Source organism: Pongo abelii, chromosome 2, assembly GCF_028885655.2.
Source record: "Pongo abelii isolate AG06213 chromosome 2, NHGRI_mPonAbe1-v2.0_pri, whole genome shotgun sequence".
NCBI classification, from domain to species: Eukaryota; Metazoa; Chordata; class Mammalia; order Primates; family Hominidae; genus Pongo; species Pongo abelii.
Genome location: NC_085928.1, coordinates 97,267,015 through 97,293,067, shown reverse-complemented (window position 1 = coordinate 97,293,067; position 26,053 = coordinate 97,267,015). Strand labels below are relative to the sequence as shown.

General features: G+C 45.6%; 2 protein-coding genes across 7 annotated transcripts in view; one reads left to right on the top strand and one right to left on the bottom strand.

Moving 5' to 3' along the window:
* Window positions 1–26,053, bottom strand: part of ARHGEF3 (Rho guanine nucleotide exchange factor 3) — a 349,785-nt gene that overhangs the window by 321,622 nt on the left and 2,110 nt on the right. The window lies entirely within an intron of this gene.
* SPATA12 (spermatogenesis associated 12) lies at window positions 9,430–23,132 on the top strand. The gene is given in 2 exon segments (XM_024244845.3): window positions 9,430–9,635; window positions 22,209–23,132. A coding segment is annotated over 1 exon segment (573 nt). The 5' UTR covers window positions 9,430–9,635; window positions 22,209–22,537; the 3' UTR covers window positions 23,111–23,132.

Here is a 26,053-nt window from a genome sequence, read left to right as displayed (position 1 = left end):
TTGGTCATTAAATGAGTTTGCACCAAACATTTTTTATTTAAAAAAGTGTGGTTTTCTGAGGCGGGCAGATAACCTGAGGTCGGGAGTTCAAGACCAGCCTGACCAACATGGAGAAACCTCATCTCTAGTAAAAATACAAAATTAGCCGGGTGTGGTGGCGCATGCCTGTAATCCCAGCTACTTGGGAGGCTGAGGCAGGAGAATGGCTTGAACCCGTGAGGCGGAGTTTGAAGTGAGCCAAGATTGCGCCACTGCATTCCAGCCTGGGCAGCAAGAGTGAAACTCCATCTCAAAAAAAAAAAAAAAAAAGTGTGGTTTTCTTGATTTTGTAATTACGGATAAGGGTTGGATGAAGGAATAATAAAAAAAAATAACACCAGTGAACATTTACTGAGCCCTCATATGTGCAGGTACTGCTCTTGGTGCTTTGCACGAACTGGCTCACTAGCCCACCACAGGCACTGATGCACTTCATTTTTCTAGCACACCAGGCCAGGCACAGTGGCTCACGCCTGTAATCTTGGCACTTTGGGAGGCCGAGGCGGGTGGATCACCTGAGGTCAGGAGTTTGAGACCAGTCTGGCCAACATGGTGAAACCTGTCTCTACTAAAAATAGAAAAATTAGCCAGGTGTGGTGGCGGGAGCCTGTAATCCCAGCTACTTGGGAGGCTGAGACAGGAGAATCGCTTGAACTGGGGAGGCAAGGTTGCAGTAAGCCAAGATCATACCACTGCACTCTAGCCTGGGTGACAGAGTAAGAGTCTGCCTCAAAAAAAAAAAGTACCCTTCATCATTGCTACTACCACCACCATCTACTGAGTATCAACTGTATGCCAGGCACTCTTCTAAATGCTTTATGGTAATTACCACACTAAAGCCACACAGCAACCCAAAGGGTGATACTGTTACTATTCTCATGTTGTCCAGATTTATCCCTAATTTATTCTTGATCACCCAATAAAGAAATGGAGGCACACCTTGCCCAAGGCCGTCAGCCAGCGTGCTGCTCATTGTTCTTGTGCCTCTCACCCTCACATCCTGCGGTGCCTGTATATTAGCTGGTCCAATGTCACACCTGAGAATTCAGGCATTCTGGCTCCAGAGCCTACATTCTTTTCTTTTTCAGACGGAGTCTCCTTCTGTCGCCCAGGCTGGAGTGCAGTGGTGTGATCTTGGCTCACTGCAACCTCCACCTCCTGGGTTCAAGCGATTCTCCTACCTCAGCCTCCTGAGTAGCTGGGATTACAGGCAACCACCATCATGCCCGACTAATTTTTGTATTTTTAGTAGAGACAGGGTTTCACCAAGTTGTCCAGGGTGGTCTCGAACTCCTGACCTCAAGTGATCTGCCCACTTCAGCCTCCCAAAGTGCTGGGATTACAGGCGTGAGCCACCCCAGTCAGCCCGAACCTACATTCTTAACCCCTACACTTTCCTCGTCTTCTCTAGATAAAGCGGCTTAAAGCTTTTATGGAACATGGCAAGACACAAAGGCATAAATAAATAAAATTCACAGTATGCTTGCATTTAGATCTACAGCCAGGGCACTCGGGCTGTCCCAAGGCAGCCAGCACACAGGCCTGGAATTGAAGTGCATCCTTCTCCTGTCAGAAGGACACCCAGCAGGAGTACCCAAGCAGAAAGCCAGAGACCATCTAGAGCACAAACCACCCCCAGGGCACCATGGCCCATCCAGCTTGGAGATGCGCCCCAGCAGACTGACAGGGCTGCCCCAGGCCATCAAGAGAAACAGGCTTTAATTTGTTGGGGAGCAGCCCAGGGTGTGGGTGCAGGTGATGTGCCCAGGCAAACAGAAGCAGATTTGCCCTCCTCACTGGGTCCCCTCCACCCTATCCACCACCACCATTTAATCCTCAGCTTCATGCAAAGCTGCCTGCCAGGCAGGTTCCCATATGGGAAAATCCAAGGAGTGCAAATTCTGGAAGCACCAGATAAATGCACCCCTTCCTTAAACAGCACCAGAATTAAGAAAGGCCACCCTCCCTCTTAAGCGCCTGCTCTCTTTAGGATAAGGATCGTGCCAGGGACGGGTGATGGTTAGTGAGCGCTCACTGCCAAAGGACACGTGGGTAGGAGAGGGCAGGGAGGGACACACAGGAGCAATCACCGCTGCCCACACCTGGGGCAGGGAGGCGCTCCATGGCAGGAAAAACACCTGCCTCTTCCCAGCCCTCCACCTCACCTTCCCCTCCAGCCTGCCCTGCCTCTGGCTTTGTTTCATCTCCCCAACCTTCTTCCAAGGGCTCTAGAAAAGTTCCCATGTGTTCTTTGTTTCCCCAATATACACACCAATAAAGTAGTTTGCAACATCCATAAAACGCATCAATCTTAAGTATACAACTCAATAACATTTTTAGATATTTATACCCCAACGTGATCACCAACCAAATCAAAACATATAAAACAGTTCCTGTCTCCTAGAAAGAAGGCTTCCTTATGTTCCTTCCCAGGTGATTGCCTACCCCAAAGGTAACTGCTATCTTGACTTCTAGTGGCATGGATTCATTTGCCTGTGTCTGAAATGTACATAAATGGAATCATACAGTGTGGACTCCCTGTCCCTGGCTTCTTCCACTCATCACTGTGTTAGAAGTTTTATCCACGTTGTGGCATGCAGCAGTGGTTCCTTCTTTCTCATTGCTGAGTGTATCCCATTGTATGGACATACCAAATTTACTTACACATATGGCCACTGATGGGCATTTGGATTGTTTCCACCTTTTGGTAATTATGGATAAAGTGGCTATGAACATTTGTGTACAAGTCTTTTGGTGCTCAGATGCATTCACTTCTCTTGGGTATATACATAAAAGTGGAATTGCGACAACATAGGTAGGCATCTGTTAAGTTTGGGTAGATGTTATCAAAATGATTTTCCAAAATGGTTGTACCAATTCATACTCCCACTAGCAGTGTGTGTGAGTTCCAGTTGCACCATATCTTCCCCAACACTTTGAGTCTTTTTAATTTTAGTCATTCTGGTGGGTATACAGTAGTATCTTCTCGTACTTAAATTTTCATTTCTCTGGTGACTCCTGAGGTTAAGCATCTTTCCAAATGTTTTTGTGGTCATTTGGATATTCATTTTGATGATATGCTTGCTCAAGTCTTTTATCCTTTTAAAATTGGGTTGTCAGGTGGGTACGGTGGCTCACACCTGTAATCCCAGCACTTTGGGAGGCCAAGGTGGGCGGATCGCTTGAGCCCAGGAGTTCAAGACCAGCCTGGGCAGCATGGTGAAACCCTATCTCTACAAAAAATACAAAAAAAAAAAAAAAAAAAAGTCGGGCATGGTGGTGCCTGCCTGTGGTGCCAGCGACTCAGGAGGTTGAGGTGGGAGGATTGCTTGAGCCCAGCAGGGTGGAGGTTGAAGTGAGGCAAGATCACACCACTGCACTCCAGCCTGGGTGACAGAGTGAGACCCCGTCTCAAAAATTTTTTTTTTTTTTTTTTGAGACGGAGTCTCACTCTGTCACCAGGCTGGAGTGCAGTAGTGCAGTGGCACAATCTCAGCTCACTGCAACCTCCGACTCCCTGGTTCAAGGATTCTCCTGCCTCAGCCTCCAGAGTAGCTGGGATTATAGGCACACGCCACCATGCCTGGCTAATTTTTGTATTTTTAGTAGAGGCGGGGTTTCACCATGTTGGCCAGTATGGTCTCAATCTCCTGACCTCATGATCTGCCCACCTTGGCCTCCCAAAGTGCTGGGATTACAGGCGTGAGCCACTGCACCCAGCCAAAAAAAATTTTTTGTAAATACAACTGTGTTGTCTATTTCCTATTGGTTTGTAGAAGTTCGTTATATATTCTGGATGTAAATCCTTTGTTGAACATATGTATTTTAAATATCTTTTCCCAGACTACAGCTTGCCTTTTCCCTCTCTTAATGGTGTCTCTTGACGAAGAGTTCTTAATTTTAATGAAATATGATTTATAAGCTTTTCTCTTTATGCTTTTTTTTTTTTTTTTTTTTTTTTGAGACGAAGTCTCACTCTGTCGCCCAGACTGGAGAGCAGTGGCGTGATCTCAGCTCACGGCAACCTCTGCCTCCCAGATTCAAGCGATTCTCCTGCCTCAGCCTCCTGAGTAGCTGGGACTACAGGTGCACGCCACCAAGCCTGGCTAATTTTTGTATTTTTAGAAGAGACGGGGTTTCACTATGTTGGCCAGGCTGGTCTCAAACTCCTGACCTCAGGTGATCCGCCCGCCTCGGCCTCCCAGAGTGCTAGGATTACAGGCCTGAGCCACCCTGCCCGGCCCCTTTATGCTTTTTGTGACTTATTTAAGAAACCTGTGCCTAGCCTCATCTCATGTAGATATTCTTCTTTATTATCTTCTAGAAACTCCATTGATTTGCCTTGCATATTTAGGTTCTCAATCCATCTTGAATTATTTTTGTGTACGGTGTGAGGTAGAAGTGAGGTAGGATGTAATTTTAGCGTAAAGTCCTGTCAGCTGTGACCACAAACCAGGCACACAAAAAGACCAATCTCTGCTACCTCCAGAGGAAGGTGCAGCTTCCCTGACACCCAATCCTTTATCTGTATCCTCCAGAAGCCTCTGATTCCTCCTCGCCCCTGAAGCCCAACAGAATTCCAGTGCACATCCCTACTGTTTGAGAGAATTTTAGGACACAAACTCCCACCTTATATAAAGCTTCCATAACTTTCCATAAGTCCATTTTGACAACTGTACATGTGTCAAAATCCTTCTAAAATGCAAAATGATGAAGTAGGAATGTGAATAGGGACCAGGTAAGACAGCATCTGGCTGTGAGATCTGCTGGGCACTGTGTGCCCCTATGGGCTAGGAATTAAGGAGGCCACAGAATACGAGCAGACATAGCCCCTACTGTCACCACGCTCACAGCCTGGAGAAGAGACCAGTAAAAAATGGGAGCAGAGGCCAGGTGCGGTGGCTCACACCTGTAATCCCAGCACTTTGGGAGGCTGAGGTGAGCGGATCACGAGATCAGGAGATTGAGACCATCCTGGCTAACATGGTGAAACCCCATCTCTACTAAAAATACAAAAAATTAGCCGGGTGTGATAACACGCACCTGTAATTCCAGCTACTCGGGAGGCTGAGGCAGGAGAATCTCTTGAACCTGGGAAGCGGAGGTTGCAGTGAGCCAAGATTGTGCCACTGCACTCCAGCCTGGGTGACAGAGAAAGACTCCGTCAAAAAAAAAAAAAAAAAATAGAAGCAGAGCAAGTACGCAGGGAAAAGTGATCATGGGGAGCCTCCCTGTAGTGTTTGAGCCAACCTAGATATGGGAGGGAGCTGGCCCTAAGAGAAGGGGCAAAAGTGTTCTGGACAGGAGGACTAGCAGACTCAGAGGCTGAGCAAGCAAAGGGATTGGGACATAGCTGGAACATCCATGAGACCAGGAGGCATGACAAGGAGTGGAAAGGGCATGTTAGTTAAGGCAAGAAGAGATGTGGATTTTTTTCTAAGCAGAATCGGTTATCGTTTCTTTTTCTTTTTTTTTTTAGTTTTTTGTAGAGACAGGATGTAGCTATGTTGCCTCATGTTGGGCATGGTCTCAAACTCCCGGTCTCCGTTATCTTGAACATATACCACAAGGTCCTCTATGAGGTTGATGCACCACAAAAGACTATGGGATTGAAGGGCATTCAGTCAACTGGTCCACCTTGAAATCCTTCTATCCCACCATGGTTCAAGCAGGTGACAAAACACAAAGGCTCCTCTTGGCCTTGACCATGCAGGCCTATACACACACACACACACACACACACACACACACACACACCCCTGCCCCCTTCCATCTTTTCCTTTAGGTCTAAACACAAGCAGGCTGTCACTCCACCTGCCCCCTTGGTAGTACCTCCAGCTGAGGACTCTTAGTCCCGTTATGATCCTGGGTAAAACGGGGTCTACACTGCAGGTTTCTATATTTTTTAATTTTTATTATTATTATTATTTGAGATGGGGTTTCACTGTTGCCCAGGCTGGAGTGCAGTGGCACGATATCAGCTCACTGCAACCTCTGCCTCCTGAGTTAAGTGATTCTCCTGCCTCAACCTCCCGAGTAGCTGGGATTACAGGTGCGCACCACCTCACTTGGCTAATTTTTGTATTTTTAGTAGAGAGGGGTTTTGCCATGTTGGCCAGGCTGGTCTCGAACTCCTGACCTCAAGTGATCCACCTGCCTTGGCCTCCCAAAATGCTGGGATTAGCTGTGAGCCACCGCACCCATCCAGGTTTCTGCATTTCTGTTCATGATTTCTCAGCACTTATCCCAACTATAATTTTACTTGCATTCATGTGACTATTTGATTAGTATCTGTTTCCTGAGTGAGTCTTGTCTGTTGACTCTGGTAGGGTAGAGTCTGAGCCGGTCTTAGCCACCAAGGCTTCCTCAGCACCTAGCACAGGGCCTGGCCCAAGGTAAGTCACACCCACACCCACACCCCCACATAAGCTCTTTAAAATGTAAAAGTTTAAATACATACAAACATAGAAAGAATATAATGTACCCTCTGTGCCACACATCATACAATTTGAGTGGTCAACTCATTCCTAATATTATTTCTTCTACACTCAACCCAGTGAAGCGAACTCCAGCCATCCTATCACTTGATACATACTTGAGTGATATAGAGTAAGTGAATGAATGACTGCCTCCTACTATAACAGACAAACTGGGGGGCTTAATTCTTCTCTCACTGATTTTACTGTCCATACTAGACAGACAAGGGAGAGTTGAGGAGGGGCCACCTAAATGAGTCAGTCAGTTTTGCCACCAAATTAGCAACTCTGATAAAATTTCAGATGAAACTAAAACTATTGTCTAAAGTGAATTTCCTTTTCCTCATATTGATTGGGCTTTAACCCTTCAGTCGTGTCCTTGCCACGGCCACATTCAGCAAGAGCTGACTGTAAAGAAAGGGAGGGTTACATATTTCCCACAATCTCTTTCAATTAAAAGTCCTGAAAGAACAAGTTTCTTTCCATAAAATAAGACATGTGGCTTTTTACACAGAAAAATAAGGAATGCCTTGGAAATTAGTATTACCACTTGCTCCCTCAAGGGCCAATCTACATTATACCTATTTTCTCTATTTTCACATTTATGAGAACTTGTTCCAAATCAGTCTGGTCTTTTCAAAATGCCATTACAGTTTTACATACATTGGACAGAAGAACTGTCATAGACTGTGATGCTCTCGGCATCCAGCAAAATGAGTGATACTCATACCCAATGGGTTTGTTTGATGTCACCTGCCCTTCAAGTTCCCAAAAGTGTGCATAAAAATAACAACCTGAAATGCTGACATGCCAGGAAACAACAGGTGCTGGAGAGGATGTGGAGAAATAGGAACACTTTTACACTGTTGGTGGGACTGTAAACTAGTTCAACCCTTGTGGAAGTCAGTGTGGTGATTCCTCAGGGATCTAGAACTAGAAATACCATTTGACCCAGCCATCCCATTACTGGGTATATACCCAAAGGATTATAAATCATGCTGCTATAAAGACACATGCACACGTATGTTTATTGTGGCACTATTCACAATAGCAAAGACTTGGAACCAACCCAATGTCCAACAATGATAGACTGGATTAAGAAAATGTGGCACATATACACCACGGAATACTATGCAGCCATAAAAAATGATGAGTTCATGTCCTTTGTAGGGACATGGATGAAGCTGAAAACTATCATTCTCAGCAAACTATCACAAGGACAAAAAACCAAACACCTCATGTTCTCACTCATAGGTGGGAATTGAACAATGAGAACACATGGTCACAGACAGGGGAACATCACACACCAGGGACTATTGTGGGGTGGAGGGAGGGGGGAGGGATAGCATTAGGAGATATACCTAATGCTAAATGATGAGTTAATGGGTGCAGCACACCAACATGGCACATGTATACATATGTAAAAAACCTGCACGTTGTGCACATGTACCTTAAAATTTAAAGTATAATAATAATAAAAAAAGAAATGCTGACATGCAATCATACTGAACTATGCCTTTTTTACTATAAAATATATTCATTACTTGTATTTTCTAAATTTTTTCATAAGCACAAGGAAAAAATTTTAAGCCTTGTCTTTAAGCCCAGAGCAAGGGTGTCGAATTTTTTGGCTTCTCTGGGACACACTGGAAGAAGAATTGTCTTGGGCCACACATAAAATACACTAACACTAACGATAACTGATGAACTAAAAAAAAAAAAAAAAAATGCAAAAAAATCTCATAATGTTTTTTAAAAGTTTATGAATTTGTGTTGGGCCACATGTTAGACAAGCTTGGCCTAAAGATAGGTCACATTTTGGAGTCTGTTCTTCCCCGTGTGTGTATGAGTTGGGGGTGGGAGGAGGGAGGGTGGTGAGCAGCATGATTACAAGTCCAGGCTCCTCAATCAGTGACAGGTTCAAATCTGGCTCTGCTATCTGCCCACCCATGCAGCCTCAGGCAAGTTGCTTCCCTCCATAAGCCCATTTCCTCTTCTGTAAAGTAGGACTGAAATGACTGCCTGATGGAGTGACAATGAGGCTTTAAAAAGATGAAGTGGGGCCGGGCGCGGTGGCTCACGCCTGTAATCACAGAACTTTGGGAGGCCAAGTCAGGCAGATCACCTAAGGTCAGGAGTTTGAGACCAGCTTGACCAACATGGAGAAACCCCGTCTCTACTAAAAATACAAAAGTAGCCAGGCATGGTGGCGCATGCCTGTAATCCCAGCTACTCGGGAGGCTGAGGCAGGAGAATTGCTTGAACCTGGGAAGCAGAGGTTGTAGTCAGCTGAGATCACGCCATTGCACTCCAGCCTAGGCAACAAGAGTGAAACTCTATCTCAAAAATAAAAATAAAAATAAAAGATGAAGTGAGGGACCAGGCATGGTGGCTCATACCTGTAATCCCAGCACTTTGGGAGGCTGAGGCGGGAGGATCACTTGAGCCTAGGAGTTCAAGAGCTGACTGGGCAACATAGTGAGACCCTGTCTCTATAAAAAATTTTAAAATTAGCTGGGTGTGTGACATGCACCTACAGTCCCTGTGGGAAGATCTCTTGAGCCTGGGAGGTCAAGGCTGCAGTGAACCGTGATTGTGCCACGGCACTCCAGCCTGGGCGACAGAGCTGAGATTATGTCTCAGAAAAAAAAAGAACTTAGCCCAGGGCCTGTATGCAGCAAGCACTTAAATGGTATAGCTGCTGCTACTCAGGTTTTCAAAAAAGATCTGCAAAAAACTCTAGGTTCTGCAGGAGAGCCCTCCCAAGAACCTGCCCAGGAAGTGGGTACACCTGTCCCCACCCCCACAGTAGGAGCCAGAATCAGGGACTGGAAGGGATGGGGTTCCTAGAGGAAGCTCACAGCAGCAGCAGCCTCTGAGTCACAGCTCAGCCGCTCCCTGGCATATCCCTTTGTTTGCTGGGAGTTGAGCTGTGACTCACAAGGGCTCTGGTCCTGGGCTGGGCCCATGTGACCCAGGGTCCTGACTGCCCTGCCCACAGTCACTGAGAAAATTCTTTGTGCAGGCTCACCTTTCCCTCATCTCCCCCACTCTTCCTGATCCTGCAGCGTCAGATCCCAGCCTGCAGTATCAGACCTCAAAAGGAGCCTCTGGTGTCTTGTGAGTAGTTTACCAGCCCCCACCACACACACACACACACACACACACACACACACACACACGGGCACACACCACCACCACTTCTCTTTTGGCCTGTGCCTGTTTTTTCACCGTGCTACATTTTGACCTAACTTCAATCTATAAAGAAAAAGTCCAGGAGAGTCCAACTCCTCTTACGCTCTTTTTTATTGTGGTAAAATATAATATAAAACATACCACTTTAACCATTTTTAAGTGTACAGTTCAGTGACATCTAGGACATTCACCATATTGTACAACTCTTACCATTCTCCATTTCCAGAACTTTGTTGTCATTCTAAACAGAAACTGTGTACCCATTCAGCGGTAACTCCTCCTGCACCTGCCCCTCTCCCAGCCCCTACTGTATTAATACTTCTCTCTCTAAACTTGCTATTCCAAGTACCCCTTGTAAGTGTCCTTTTGTGACTGACTTTTCTCATGTAGCATAATACTTTCATGGCTCAGTCATGTTGTAGCATGTGTCAAAAATTCCTTTTTTTTTTTTTTTTTTTTGCAATGGGGTCTGGCCCTGTCATCCAGGTTGGAGTACAGTGGCACGATCATAACTCACTGCAGCCTCAAACTCCTGGGCTCAAGAGATCCTCCCATCTTGGCCTCCCAAAGTGCCAGGATTACAGGTGTGAGCCATCTCACTCAACCAGAAATTCCTTCCTTTTTAAGGCTAAATAATATTCCATTGTATGTACATACCACGTTTTGTTTATCCATTCATCTGTCAATAGACATTTGGATTATTTCTACCTTTTGGCTATTGTGAATAATGCTGCTGGGAACATGGGAATGCAAGTATCTGTTTGGGTCTCTGCTTTCATTTCTTTGGGTATATACCCAGATTTGGAATTGCTGGACTATATGGTACCTCTATGTTTAACTCCTGTTACACTTTTAGGATTCTGGCAGCCACCACAGCTAACTCTCAGTGAGCACTCTCTCATCCTGTGTTACTCACCACTCTAAGAATTTTTATTAACTCATTTAGTCCTGAGGTGTGGTATAATTATTTTCATCCCCATTTTATAGACAAAGAACCTGAGGTGAGAGAGGTCCTCCTTCTCAGATGGCAGCATCAGCATCTGAACCCACACAGGTTCAGATTTAAATTGTTTCTCCAGTTGTGACAAAAACAAGGTGCTGCTCTGCCTACAAGTATTTTCTGCCCTGAAAAAATGCCTTTGGGAGGGTTTCCACATCTTTCCTTGCTCTGGACTAAGGATCAAGTAAAAAAAGAGAGTGGGGCAGGGATGCTCCACTGGATTGGATCTGTCCAGACTCACTGCTAGCAGTGAGAAATCCAACTCCATCTAGACGGGTGAGAAGGGGGATTTGTAGGAAGGTCCCTGGAGCAGCTCAAACAGTCATGTGACTAGATCCAAAGGCAATGTGCCCAACCCTCCCCTCGCAGCTCCACACTCTGGGCCTGTCCTCACTGCTCTAGCGCTGTGTGAGTGCCTTCAAGCACCTTCTCTGCCACTTCTGAGTGAGTTAGGATGACCCTGAGGAAGCCCACAGCCTGGTAAGGCTGGCTTGTGTCTAGCTCCAGACTGGCTACCACAGCCGAGGGGAGGGGAACCATGATAGGCCCAGCCAGGACCACAGCCCCCACTCAGGCTCAGGCTTGCCTCAGGAGCATGGGGGGGCTCAGGAGCATGGGGGAGCCTTTCAGAGAAGAGGGAAGGAAGCAGGGCAAGTGCCCAGCACAGATGCTGCGTAATCTACAATAGCAAAAGATTGGAAGCTGCCCAGCAGTACTGAACAAAACAAGGTTAAATAAAGCTGCTCTAGCCATTCAGCAAAACACTATGTAGCTGTTTAACAAGCAGGAATATCTGGTGGGAATGACAGGACTCGCTGTTTCTCTGTCTACACACATGCACACACACACACACACACACACACAACAAACATGCACACACACATACATACACATATGTAATAATTCACAGGTAAGAAAAATATAGGCAAGAATTATATCATAATAGAAGAATCAAATGGCTTTTAATCTGTTTACCAAATTTTTCTTTACGGGTTCAACAAATTATTGTCTGTACCAGGCAAGGCACTGGGGACATGACAGGGAACACAACAGAAGAAAAATCCCTGCCCTCATGGAATTTATGTTCTAGTGGGGGAGGCAGATGACAAGATAAATAAGCAAAATGCACCTTATATTGGATAATGATAGTGTAAGGAGAAAAAGCAATGAAGGCAGAGGGGAAGTTGGGATGTGATGGTAACGGTTTAGACACAATGACCAGGGAAGGCTGAAGGAAATGAGGGACCAAGCTCTGCAGACACTGGGAGAGGTGCATTTTGGGCAGTGGGAATAGCAGGTGCAAAGGCCCTGAGGTGCCCACGCAGGGAACAGCATGGAGGTGATGTGGCTGGAGTGGGGTTATGAGGGGGAAGGGCAAACTAAGAGAGGAGTCAGAGAGGAAATGCGGCCAGATCACATGGGGCCTTGCAGCCACCCTAAAGGCTTTGGCTTTTGTTGCAGTGAAATGAGAGCTATTTGAGGGCTTTGAGCAGAGAAGTAGCCAACCCTTCAGAAGGTTCCCTCTGACTCCGAGTTGAGAACAAGCTGAAAGGAGGTAAAGGCAGAGGCTTGGAGGCCGCAGTCATTCAGGTGAGAGGGGAGAATGACCTGGAGGGTGGTAGGAGCGGGAGGGGAGCAGTGGCCACTCTCCAAGTATATTTTGAAAAAATACACAGTGGGGTCTTTTGACAAGTGAAGAGAAGAGAGATACAAAAGTCAAAGATGACGCCCCAGGCTTCGGGCCTGAGCAACCAGGAGGTTGGGGTGCTCCTTAACAGAGATGTGGGAAGAGGACCAGGACAGTGGGGCATCCTAGAAGCCAGGTGAGACAAGGTTTCGAGGAAGAGAACGTGACCAATTCCATCAAACACTGCTGGTAGTCAGGAAGGATGGCAACAGAGAACAGGCCATTGGGATGAGCAACCAGGCACTCACTGGAGACCTCGGTAAGAGATACCTGGGGAGAGCGGAGTGGAAGCCAAGCCTGCCTGAAATGAGGGGTTCAAAAGAGAATGGGATAGCAGCATCATTCACAATAGCCAAAAGGTGGAAGCAACTCAGTGTCCATGACAGATGAATGGTTGAACAAAATGTGGCAAATGCATAGAATTGAATAATATTCTGCCTTAAAAAGGAGGCAAATTCCATGCCAGCTGTGCTGGCTCACGCCTGTAATCCCAGCACTTTGGGAGGCCCAGGCAGGGGGATTGCCTGAGCTCAGGGGCTCGAGACCAGCCTGGGCAACGTGGCAAAACCCTGTCTCTACCAAAAATACAAAAAAATTAATTGGGCATAGTGGTGCATGCCTGTGGTCCCAGCTACCCCGGAAGCTGAGGTCAGAGGATTGCTTGAGCCTGGGGGGTAGAGGTTGCAGTGAGCTGAGATTGTGCCACTGCAGCAATCAGTGACAGAGTGAGGCCCCGTCTCAAAAAACAAAACAGAAAACCAAAAACCAAGAAGGAAATTCTTTCTTTTTTTTTCTTTTTTTGGAGACAGGGTTTCCCTCTGTTACCCAGGCTGGGGTGCAGCAGCAAGATCACAGCTCACTGCAGCCTCAACTTCCCTGGCTCAAGTGATCCTCCCATCTCAGCCCCCAGGTAGCTGAGATTACAGGTGCGTGCCACCACGCCCATCAAATTGCTGTATTTTTTGTAGACGGGGTATCACCATGTTGCCAAGGCTGGTTTTGAACCCCTGGGCTCAACGTCCGCCTCCTCGGTGCTGGGATTACAGGCGTGAGCCACCACGCCCAGCCCAAAGGAAGGAAATTCTGACACATGTTACAACATGGGTGCACCTTGAGCACATTATGCTGAGTGAAATAAGCCAGTCACAAAAGGACAAATACGGCATGATTCCACTTATATGAGGTATCTAGAACAGTCAAATTCAGAGACAGAAAGTAGAATGCTGGTCTCCAGGGACTAGAGGCAGGGGGGAATGGGAGTTACTGTTTAATGGATACAGTGTTTCAGTGTCACAAGATGAAAAACTCTGCAGATTGGTTGCACAACAATATCAGTATATGCAACACTACTGACCTGAAAACTTAAAAATAGTCAACACAGTAAATTTTACGTTATGTGTGTTTTATCACAATTTTTTTGAGACATGATAGAAGGCAAAAAATTAGTCAATAAGTCCAGACAATTCTTTCAAAAAGTTTTGCTCTAAACTGAAGAGAAATGGGTGCATAGCTGTAGGGAGAAGTAGGGTGGAGAGAGGGTTCTGTTGTTTTTAAGTTGGGAGAAATAACTGCATGTTTATTTGCTGATGGGACCGATCCAGTAGGCCATGCTCTTAAATGTTGAAATTACTTGCAAAAGGCCGGGCGCAGTGGCTTACGCCTCACGCCTGTAATCCCAGCATTTCGGAAGGCCGAGGCGGGCAGATAACTTGAGGTCAGGAGTTCGAGACCAGCCTAGCCAACATGGTGAAACCCTATCTCTACGAAAAATACAAAAATTAGCCCGGTGTGACGGTGTGCACCTGTAGTCCCAGCTACTAGGGAGGATGAGGCAGGAGAATCACTTGAGCCCAGGAGGCAGAGGTTGCAGTAAGCCGAGATTATGCCACTGCACTCCAGCCTAGGCAACAGAGCAGGACTCCATCACAAAACAAAAAAAAAGAAATTACTTGCAAAAGAAAAACTGTATTTTAGGATGATGAATATTCTGGAACTAGTGGTGATATTTGCACTACCTTATGCATGTGCTAAAAAACAGATTGGGTACTTCGAAAGGGTCAATTTTGTGGTATGTTAATTATAGCTCAATAAAAATAAAATAAAAGCTATAATAAATGTTTAATGTCTTCCGAATACCATGTTCTCAAACAGGCTGAGTTCCCACCCAGGCAGCCCCAGATACCTATAGTTTCTGTGGCCAGTGATCCACCACAGCTATGTGGTAGCCTGCGGAAAAGGAGAGGCAACGTCATCCTCATTATGGCTGAGTCACAAATGCTGCATTAGCACACACAGCCCCCTACAGCTAGATCTACGGAGCATGCACCAATTTGCAGCAGATAAATGGCACCTTTTACTTAGGCCCATGAACTTTCAGGTCTTCAGTCTTAAAATTAAATCTAAGAGCTGGGCACGGTAGCTCACACCTGTAATCCCAGCTACTCAGGAGGCTGAGGCAGGAGGATCACTTGAGTCCAGGAGGGCAACATAGTGAGACTCTGTCTCAAAAAAAAAAAAAGCCCTAAAATGTAAGAAAAAATCCTTTCAATCAGAACAAGAAACTCTGCACCCCCACTGCCAATCTGCCAACCCATCTGGTCCACCTGTAATTGCAGGAGAACAAGGGAGGGACTTATTTTGCAGTCAATCAAAGGGGAGGGAATTCCTTCCGAAATGTTCTCCTATCTGTACCAACAGCACACTTCCACTTCCAACCATTGCACTTTTCCTTTCTTTGTTTCTTTTTTTTTCTGAAACGGAGTCTCACTCTGTCACCCAGGTACAGTGGTGCAATCTTGGCTCACCACAACCTCTGCCTCCCAGGTTAAAGCGATTCACCTGCCTCAGCCTCCCAAGTAGCTGGGATTGCAGGCACCCACCACAATGCCTGGCTTAATTTTTGTATTTTTAGTAGAGACGGGGTTTCACCATGTTGGCTAGGCTGGTCTCAAACTCCTGACCTCAAGTGATCCGTCTGCCTCGGCCTCCCAAAGTGCTGGGACTACTGGCGTGAGCCACCGCGCCCAGGCTTTTGCCTTTTTCCTTTCGTCTGAACAACCTCAAACAGTATCTTACCCACTGTGATGATTAATTTTATGTGTCAACTTGGCTAGACCATGGTAACCAGCTATTTGGTCAAACATTCTAGACATTTCTGTGAAGGTATTTTTTAGATGAGATTAACATTTAAATCAGTGGACTTAGAGTAAAGCCGATTATTCTCCATGATGTGGTGGGCTTTATCCAATCAGCTATAAGCCTTAATAGAAAAAGACCGACCTCCCAGAGCAGGAAGAATTCTACCCAGACTGCCTCTGGGCTCACTGCAACTCTTCCCTGGGTCTCCGGCCTGCCAGCCTACCTTGCCGATTTTTCACTCACCTGGCCTCCACAATCACAAGAGCCAGTTCCTAAAAATCAACCTCTCAACAGATAGATGAGCGATTGATTGACATACATCCTGTTGGTTCTGTTTCTCTCCAAACCCTAATACACACCCCAAATAAGTGATTTTCCAATAGAAATTGTCTGTAAGGACCTGTACTTGCATGAAATTTCAAGTCACCAGATAAATGAATAAAAATATATTTTTTAAAAACCACAAAATATGGCAACCCAGAAAGAATAACATTTGTCGGCCAGGCGCGGTGGCTCACACCTGTAATCCCAGTACTTTAGGAGGCCAAGGCGGGCAGATCACAAGGTCAGGAGATCGAGACCATCCTGGCTAACATGGTGAAACCCTCTCTCTACTAAAAATACAAAAACAAAATTAGCCGGGCGTGGTGGCGGGCGCCTGTACTCCCAGTTACTCGGGAGGCTGAGGCGGGAGAATGGCGTGAACCCGGGAGGCAGAGCTTATAGTGAGCCAAGATTGCACCACTGCACTCCAGCCTGGGCAACAGCGAGACTGTCTGAAAATAATAATAATAATAATAATAATAATAATAATATTTGTCTATATACTGATCAAAGCCATCATAGTAGATATATTTGTTTTCAAATGCAACTTTAGGGTGGGTGCAGTGGCTCACACCTGTAATCCCAGCACACTGGGAGGCTGAGGCCAGAAAATCACTTGAGGCCAGGAGTTTGAGACCAGCCTGGGTAATACAGTGAGACTCAGTCTCTACAAAAAATTTTAAAAATTATCCGGTGTGAGACCGGGCACGGTGGCTCACGCCTGTAATCCCAGCACTTTGGGAGGCCGAGGCAGGCGGATTATGAGGTCAGGAGATCGAGACCATCTTGGCTAACACGGTGAAACCCCGTCTCTACTAAAAAAAAATACAAAAAAATTAGCCGGGCAAAGTGGCGGGCTCCTGTGGTCCCAGCTACTCGGAAGGCTGAGGCAGGAGAATGGCGTGAACCTGGGAGGCAGAGCTTGCAGTGAGCTGAGATCATGCCACTGCACTCCAGCCTGGGCGACAGAGCAAGACCCCATCTCAAAAAAAAACAAAAACAAACAAACAACAACAAAAAATTAGCCAGTGTGGTGGCATGCACCTGTAGTCCCAGTTACTCTGGAGGCCAAGGCAAGAGGATCACTTGAGCCCAGAGGACACTAGACACACACAGGGTAATTATTGTTTCACCAAATAATTCAGATATGCGTGCACACACGCACACCAGGTTACCAGGTTGCAGTCTATGTTTTACAATAGGTCACAGTCAAAAACATGGGAGAAGCCACCATACTCCACCACATAATAAATGCTTAATAAAATTTGGTAACATCATCATTCTTACCTCAGTCTAAAAGGTAATATGTTCATTTTCTTCATTAGCATTTATTATCACAATAAAATAGAGCTTCTAACACATTTATCAATGCTGCCACTCACTTACTGCAGGGCTGTTTTAACAGTCACTGCACCTCCCTAAATTAACTTGCCAATTCTCTCGCCTCAAAAGGACTCAGGCAGTCATTTAAATAATTTCTGACTCACAAAGCTGGCCAAGGATTAGCGAGGCCCTGCCCAGCCTAGAACACATGAAATGTGAGTGATTTGTTAAGAAAACCATTTGAGTTTGCAAGACTGCACCGGGCTTTTATAAAACTAAAGCCATGCTGCAGAGAAACAGTCCTCCCCACCCCCTTGGGAGATGTGTCATAGAGATAGGTCACACAAGGTCAGCCAAGCTGTACCTTCTGAGACTGGGCAGGAACTGAAGCGCCAAACCTCAACTGTGTAACGTGCTTCCTTGTTTTGGGGTTAGGTTATATCATTGTGTTTTTCCCCTAACTTTCCATATACACACACACGCACGCACCCCCCTCACTAAAGGATGGAAACAAAATCCCTATGAACTGCCAGTTCCAACAACTTAAGGGGATCTGCTAAGGCAAAATATCTGATTTTTTTTTTTTTTCTTCTGAGACCGAGTCTCGCTCTATCACCCAGGCTGGAGTGCTGTGACGCGATCTTGGCTCACTGTAACCTCTGCCTCCCGGGTTCAAGCAATTCTCTGCCTCAGCCTCTCTAGTAACTGGGATTACAGGCACCCACCACCACGTCTGGCTAATTTTTGTATTTTTAGTAGAGACGGGGTTTCACTATCTTGGCCAGGTTGGTCTTGAACTCCTGACCTTGTGATCCACTCGCCTCAGCCTCCGAAAGTGCTGGGATTACAGGCGTGAGCCACAACGCCTGGCCTAGATCTGAGATTTTGAAGACCTCAAAACATATATTCTATTGGATATAACTTTCTCTTCTCCCAGAAACAAACTAAAAACCCAGTCCAAATTCATGCTTTTTTAAACTGCTTTTTTTGAAACAACTGCAATAAATAACTCTAATCTCTGTCTCTCAAACACACACACACACACACACACACACACACACACACACGTCTTGTTTGTTTAAAATGAGAGCTCCTCACCCCAGATGAGTTGAGGTATGAATGGATTTGCAGTTTCAAATGTAGTTTCCCAGGTTGTTCTTTAAGTTTAGAAAACAAGGTTCCAAGTGATACAAATATAGGCACTCCATTTTTTATTATTTCTTTCTTGAAAATAAAATCATGTATTTGTGCTGTGCCAAAGCATTACATCTGGAACACATAAGTACATGTCAGGGTGTAAACTAAGCTTTTTTTTTCTTTTGAGACAGGGTCTTGCTCTGTCGCCAAGCTGGAGTGCATTAGTGTGAGCACGGCTCATTGCAGCGTCAAACAACCGGGCTCAAGCTATCCTCCCACCTTAGCCTTCCAAGTATGTGGGACTACAGACATGTGCCGTCACACCCAACTAATGTTTAATTGTTTTATAGAAATAGAGTCTCGCTTTGCTGCCCAGGCGGGTCTCAAACTCCTAGCCTGAGGCAACGCTCCCACTTCAACCTCCCAAAGTGCTGGGATTACAGGCATCAGCCACCGTGCCTGGCCTAAACTAAACTTTTAATATGTGATATTACTCCCTTTTTATTTTTATTCCATTCTTCAGACTATGATGTGAGTTAATTGGGGGGGAGGGGCAAAGATTGTTTTAGTAGCAGAACTCTTTCCTCAAATGAAATCATACCCCTTTGCCCAACAGATAAAACAAGATAAAATGGAGGCTGGCTTTAATTCTCCTACCACCACCTGGTGCCTCCAGGGCTGTGGAGTCTCCCAGTTCCCACCATACTTCTCTGGGCATGAAGCAAGGGGTTATGGGAGTATCTTAGAGATCTCCATCCCATCCTTAGCATGAAGGAAAGCCAGATCTGTCATATGTGTGCCCAGGTGCCAGATGCACTCCCATTTCACAAATTCAGGAGTTAAATCTCTTATCCAAGCCTTAAATTAGACACTACAGTATACTGTGTTACTTTCTTCAAAAAGGAAAGAGACATTTACATCCCTGGAGTTTTGTCTGTGCAGTTTGATGGATGGGTCTCAGAGTGCCTACTCAGCAGACTCAATGACTAGGGAAGCTGAGTGAGCAGTGCCACCAGCAAAAAGGAATTTAGGTTCCACAGTTAATATTGTTAAGATGGCAAAACTCCCCAAGTGATCTACAGAGTCAACGCAACCCCTATCAAAATCTCAGGTCCCTTTTTGCAGAAACTAACAAGCTGATACTAAAATTCATAGGGAGATCCAGAATAGCCAAAATAATCTAGAAAAAGAAAGACAGGCTGGGCACAGTGGCTCACACCTATAATCCCAGCACTTTGGCAGGCCAAGGTGGGAGGATTGCTTGAGCCCAGGAGTTTGAGACCAGCCTGGGTAACATAGCCAGACCCAGTTTCTACAAAAAATAAATAAATAAAAATTAAAAATTAGCTGGGTGTGGTTGCACACATCTGTAGTCCCAGCTACTTGGAAGGCTGAGGTGGGAGGATTGCTTGAGCCCAGGAGGTCGAGGCTACAGTGAGCAGTGATCGTGCTACTGCACTTCAGCCTGGGTGACAGAGCAAGACTCTGTGTTACAGAAAAAAAAAAAAAAGAAAGAAAAAAGAAAAAGAAGGACAAAGTTGGAGGATTCATACTTCCTGATTTCAAAACTTACTACAAAGCTATAGTAGTCAAGACAGTATAGACAGCAATACTGGCATAAGGATAGACATATAGATGAATGGACTAGAATTGAGAATGCAGAAATAAATGCTTACATTTATAGTAAATTGATTTTTGACAAGAGTGTCAAAACAATTTAATGGGGAAGAAGAGTCTTTTCAACACATGGTTCTGGGACAACAGGATTTCCATATGCAAAAAATGAAGCTAGACCCCTACCTCACACCACATACAAACATCAAATCAAAACAGATCAAAGTTCTAAATCTAAGAGCTAAAACTATAAAACTCTTATAAGAATATATAGGCATATGGCCAGGTGCAGTGGCTCACGCCTGTAATCCCAGCACTTTGGGAGGCTAAGGTGGGCAGATCATGAGGTCAGGAGTTTGAGATCAGCCTGGCCAACATGGTGAAACCCCGTCTCTACTAAAAATACAAAAATCAGCCAGGTGTGATGGTGCACACCTGCAGTCCCAGCTACTTGAGAGGCTGAGGCAGGAGAATCATTTGAAACCGGAAGGTGGAGGTTGCAGTGAGCCGAAATCATGCCACTATACTCCAGCCTGGGTGAAAGAGCAAAACTCCATCTCAAAAAAAAAAAAAAAAAAAGAACATATAGGCATAAGTTTTCATGGCCTTGCATTAGGCAAAGGTTTCTTAGGTATGACACCAAAAGCACAGGCAACCCAAGAAAAATAGATAAATTGAACTTCACCAAAATTAAAACTTGGCACTTCAAAGAACACCATCAAGAAAGTGAAAAAATAACCCACAGAATGGGCAAAAAATACTTTAAAATCATAGCTGATAAGGAACTGAATTCCGAATATATAAAGAACACTTACAACTCAATAATAAAGAGACATATAATACAATTTAAAAATGGATAAAAGACCAAATATACATTTCTCCAAAGAAGATACACAAATGGCCAATAGGCACATGAAAGAAGGCACAACATCATTAGCCATCAGGGAAATGCAAATCAAAGTCACAATGAGATGCCACTTCATACCCACTTAGGATGGCAATAATCAAAAGATGGATAATAACAAGAGTTGATGAGGATGTGGAGAAACTGGAACCCTCGTGCACTGCTGGTGGGATTGTAAAACAGTGCAGCCACTTTGGAAACAGTTTGGCAGTTCCTCAAAATGTTAGAGTTACCATATACCCAGCAATTCCACTGCTAGATATATACTCAAGAGAAATAAAACCGTATGTCCACAGAAGTTTGTATATTCTTCCCTGAGGAATGGAAGAGCCAGGGCAGGTAAAAGAGAGGAGAAATGTATACGGTCAAAGAAAACACTCTTGGACATAACTAAATGGGAAAACATTAGTTGTTAGCACTGTCCAGGCCAAATAAAGAATTAAAAAAAAAAATAGGCCAGGTGCGGTGGCTCATATCCGTAATCCCAGCACTTCAGGAGGCCAAGGCGGGAGGATTGCTTGAGCTCAGGGGTTCAAGACAAGCCTGGGCAACATGGCAAAACCCTGTCTCTACTAAAAATACAAAAAATTAGCCAGGCGTGGTGGCACATGCCTGTAGTCCCAGCTACTAGGGAGGCTGAGGCATGAGAATCACGTGAACCCAGGGGGCAGAGGTTGCAGTGAGCTGAGATGCCACCCTGGGCAACAGAACAAGACTCTGTCTAAAAAAAAAAAAAAAAAAAAAAAAAAAGAATAAAAATAAATAAAAACAGGCCAGGCGTGGTGGCTCACTCCTGTAATCCCAGTAGTTTAGGAGGCCAAGGCCGGTGGATCACGAGGTCAAGAGTTCAAGACCAGCCTGGCCAAGATGGTGAAACCCCATCTCTACTAAAAAATACAAAAATTAGCAAGGCGCAGTGGCAGGTGCCTGTAATCCCAGCTACTCGGGAGGCCGAAGCAGGAGAATCACTTGAACCCGGGTGGCAGAGGTTGCAGTGAGCCAAGGCCATGCCAGTACACTCCAGCCTGGGTGATAGAGTGAGACTCCGTCTCAAAATAAATAAATAAAAGAAAAAACATTAGTTGGTAAGCAACACATACAAAATGAGCCCATTATGTTGGTTTTCAAAGATACTCACAGGTACCCATGCCTGTGTGAGTAAACAAAAGCAAGAGAAATCTATGCCCAGTTGATCACAAACATTCTCTCTGGAAGCAAGCCTGGGATGGGGAAGGTGGAATTTTATTTTTTACTTTTTTTTTTATATCTCAGCATATTATACCTGTAATTATTTTTAACTCTACAACTTCTGATATGTTTACATTTATGTTCAATAAGAATATAATTAGGATTTCTTATTTATGTTTCTAGCCAAAAGGGAAGGAAAGAGAGAGAAAGCCACTGGAGTTGGGCAGCATGGGAAGCTGTGAAAGTGGACAAGCGTGAAAGAGCTTCCAAGTAGTGGAAATAGCAGGAGCAAAGATGTGAACATGGGAAAACCTCCGCAGTATCTGGGTGACTGTGGGGTTTGGCTCTGTTTGAGCACCCGGGGATGATTGGTGGTGGGGTGTGGCTGAAGGTGAATCGGAACAGTGCACTCAGAGCCAGGTTGCAAGAGTGCTGCATGCTCCTCAGGGATTGGCTCTGGCCAAGTGCCCCAGCCTCCTTTTCTGGAGAATTCTGTTTTTGACTTGGGCCCCATGTCCAGTTCTGCCCTGACTTGTGGGTCCACCTTGGAAAAGTCAGGAGACACCTGGGAAATGAAGGCACTAGACTCTTCCAGACTCGTGCCATGGCCACCCAGAGGCCTTGGGTCATCCACCCAACATCCCAACAAACCCCACTGTGCACTGGCATCATGCCAGGGTCCAGGTGTTCTGCCAGGAGCAGCCTCTGCCCTCCCAGAGCTGACATTTCAGGGGGATGTGCGTCAAAGTGAGACCTGTCAGAGATATTTACAAACAGCCATCTCTCTTGACATCGCTGTACCCCAAATAAATCTTCTGGGAAGACCCTCTTCACCTCCAGCTCTCCTGATACAGCAACACAGTTGTGAGCAAGTTATTCATAACTCTACACCTCAATTTCTTGGTATGGAAGATGGGGATAATGAGAGGACCACAGGATGACTGTGGAGACTGTATGAGGATATAGATGCTGAGCCCAGTAGCACAGGGTGCAGCCATTCAAACCAACTGACATTTATTGAGGGCTGCTTTGTCAGGTCCCTCTCTACAGTATACTCCAACACACACATACACACACAGCTGTAATCAATAATAATTCTGCAACATCTGAGAGTCTGGCAGCTGTTTGTCTGGGCCTTTGCACATGCTATGCCCTCCCTTCCATCCCCCACCCCCACCAGGGGTGACTCGTAGCCATCCCTTTCTGCATCTTCTTAGATATCACTTTTTCCAAGAAGCCTCCCTGTCACACTTCCCCAATATCACAGATGAAGAAATCAAGACTCAGAAAGGTTAAGTTACTGGCACAAGGTCACACAATCCAGATCTCATACTCTTAGCCCCCCGGGAACCTTACACTGTATTAAATGACATCAATTGATCAATCAATCGATCAACCAACGAAAGAGTGGGAGGCATGCATCTCCTGATCCCCGATCCTATACATTTTCATCTCTTTATTGTTTCTATCAAAGCCTGCTAAGTAATTACTTGCCCTCTGGGTGAGTGCCACTAGGTGATGAGGTGAGGTAATCAAATGACATTGAAGAGGAAGGAGTCCACTGCCAGGGTAGGTGCAGTGGAGCAAGTCTTACAGTGTGCAGGATTATAACTCCAGCAATGACCCCTAGGCCCATGCTCATTCCCCAGGTGGCAGTTTCAGAACACATTGCTCAGGTCTCACCCTATAAATGTAGGTACCAGCCTTCTAGTTGACCATCAGAACACACAATGCCAAGATCTTACTCCAGCCACCTGCCAGGACGTGGGGGGCAGGAGGAGAGTTCTGCCTACATTGTCTCATTTTCCCTCCCCTTCTGCAGTGAGATGGACCATGTCCAGTGCTCAAGAGTTGACTGGCCACACTGGGGAGTTTGACCACAACCTTGGGCCCCATATGCATGGAATGAGGTTGCATGCAATTGTCCATGAGGCTGCTCCCTCATTTGTCTGGGTTTCTGCGCCAATGCTATCTCCTCAGAGAGACCTTCTCTGACTGAAGCCAGCTCTGCCTCCATCCCATCACTCTGGATCTCCTTCCCCAGCTTCATCTCCATTACACTGGCCACTCTCCCTCACATCTTATTACTGATCTAGTTGTCTACTGTCCATCTCCACCACTGGGATGTAAACTCCACAAGGGAGGAATGCTGTCAGTTTCCTTGACTGCTGTGTGGTCAGTACCAGGGCAATGCCTGGCACAGAGTAGCCCTCTCTCCCTAAATGTTTTTGAATAAATGAAATAAATGAGCTAAGTGGCTAAGACATGTGTAAATACAACCTCAATTAGGAACAGTCTTGCCAGTCCTCTTTTTTTTTCTTCTTTTTTTAAGAAAAAAAACATGGGCTCGGCATGGTGGCTCATGCCTGTAATCCCAGCACTTTGGGAGGCCAAGGCAGATGATCACTTGAGCTCAGGTGTTCAAGACCAGCCTGGGCAACATGGTGAAACCCCATCTCTACAAAAAATACAAAAATTAGCTAGGCATGGTGGTGCATGCCCATAGTCCCAGTTACTCGGGAGGCTAAGGTGGGAGGATCGCTTGAGCCTGAGAGGCAGATGTTGCAGTGAGCCAAGATCACACCACTGCATGCCAGCCTGGGCAAGAAAGCAAGACCCTATCTCTAAAAAAGAAAAAAGAAAAAGAAATGTGTACCCATTTTCATAACTGAATAAACAATTCTCATCAAAGTAAAGAAGAAAGCAAAGCTTGTCACCAAACCTCTCCACAGCAGACCTCACTCCACCCATCATGCTGGTACTATCCCATGAAGAAACTGACTCAATAGATTAGAATTATATATTAAAAATCTTATTTTCAGTTGAGTTTCAACCTGTGCAAGCGAAGTGATATGAATTAAAGAATATTTGTACAAACCATTAAGAAAATGGGTCCAAGGATTAATTTTCTTTTAAATATAGCTAGGGTTGCTTTAATAAATTGATTAAGGAATGATACAGAAAAATCCAGGAAAAGAACAAAAGAGAGAGAGCCCCTACCCACCCCCACCTCTAAACCAAAGAGTTACATGAGCCTGAACAATACAGAACTTGGCCTTGAAGGGTTACTAAACTATGGCAATGGCCTTTCTGCTTCATGCTTCTTTGCCTCAGACCCCCTCTGGTGAGACATGACTGGGCAGCGTACTAAGTTCTGGTCAGGGGCTCAGGGACCTTAGTTATGGCAGAGAACTTTACAGATGGATACTGATGGATGCAGGATAGTCAAGACACGAAGCAGACCATAAGGACTAGAATGATAGCATGCAGGAGGCCACATCTCGTCCTCATCAGCGTGGTACAGCGACTACATCTGGTTCTCTGCCCCCTCTCCTCCAATGGTTCTGTCCCCTCTCCTCCAATGGAACAGGCTATTGCAGGAGGTGACAAGTTCCCTGTGCCTAGAGGATTCAAGCTTAGGTTAAACAGTAACTAGGAAGAGGTGTTGCAGAGGTGATTTAATCTGGAGGTGAAAGTATGCTACATTAATGGTCACTTTCAACCCTGAGCTCCTGACAAGCAACCAGTTCCTTTGCATTTCACTACTCTCCAGACTCACCTCACTTCAGTCAATGGGTGTTCATTCACTCAGGACAGTTATTGTGCACCTGCTGTATGCCATGGACCAGGAGTCAGTAGTGAACAGGACAACACACCTCTGCCCTCTTGAATCCTACATTCTCCTGGGTGGATGCACACAATAAACCTATAAATCAATGTATGAATAAGATCATCCCGGGCAAGCTCTATGAATAAAATACAAGAAAGAGTGTGATAGAAACTAATGGGGGAGGGGCTGCTTTGGACAGAGTGGTCAGAAAAACCATCTGTACAGGGGAGACATCTGAGCAAAAGGGCAAGAAAGTGCCTGGCATGGAAGAAGTGATGCTAGGTTGAGGGAACAGCGTGTGCAAAGGCCCTGAGAAGTCTTCTGAAAACTTGAACTCAAATGTTCATGAATTGCATCCCAGCCTAAAGGTCTCACCACAGGCCAACAGTCCCTAACCTCACAGCCTGCCTCTCTTTCC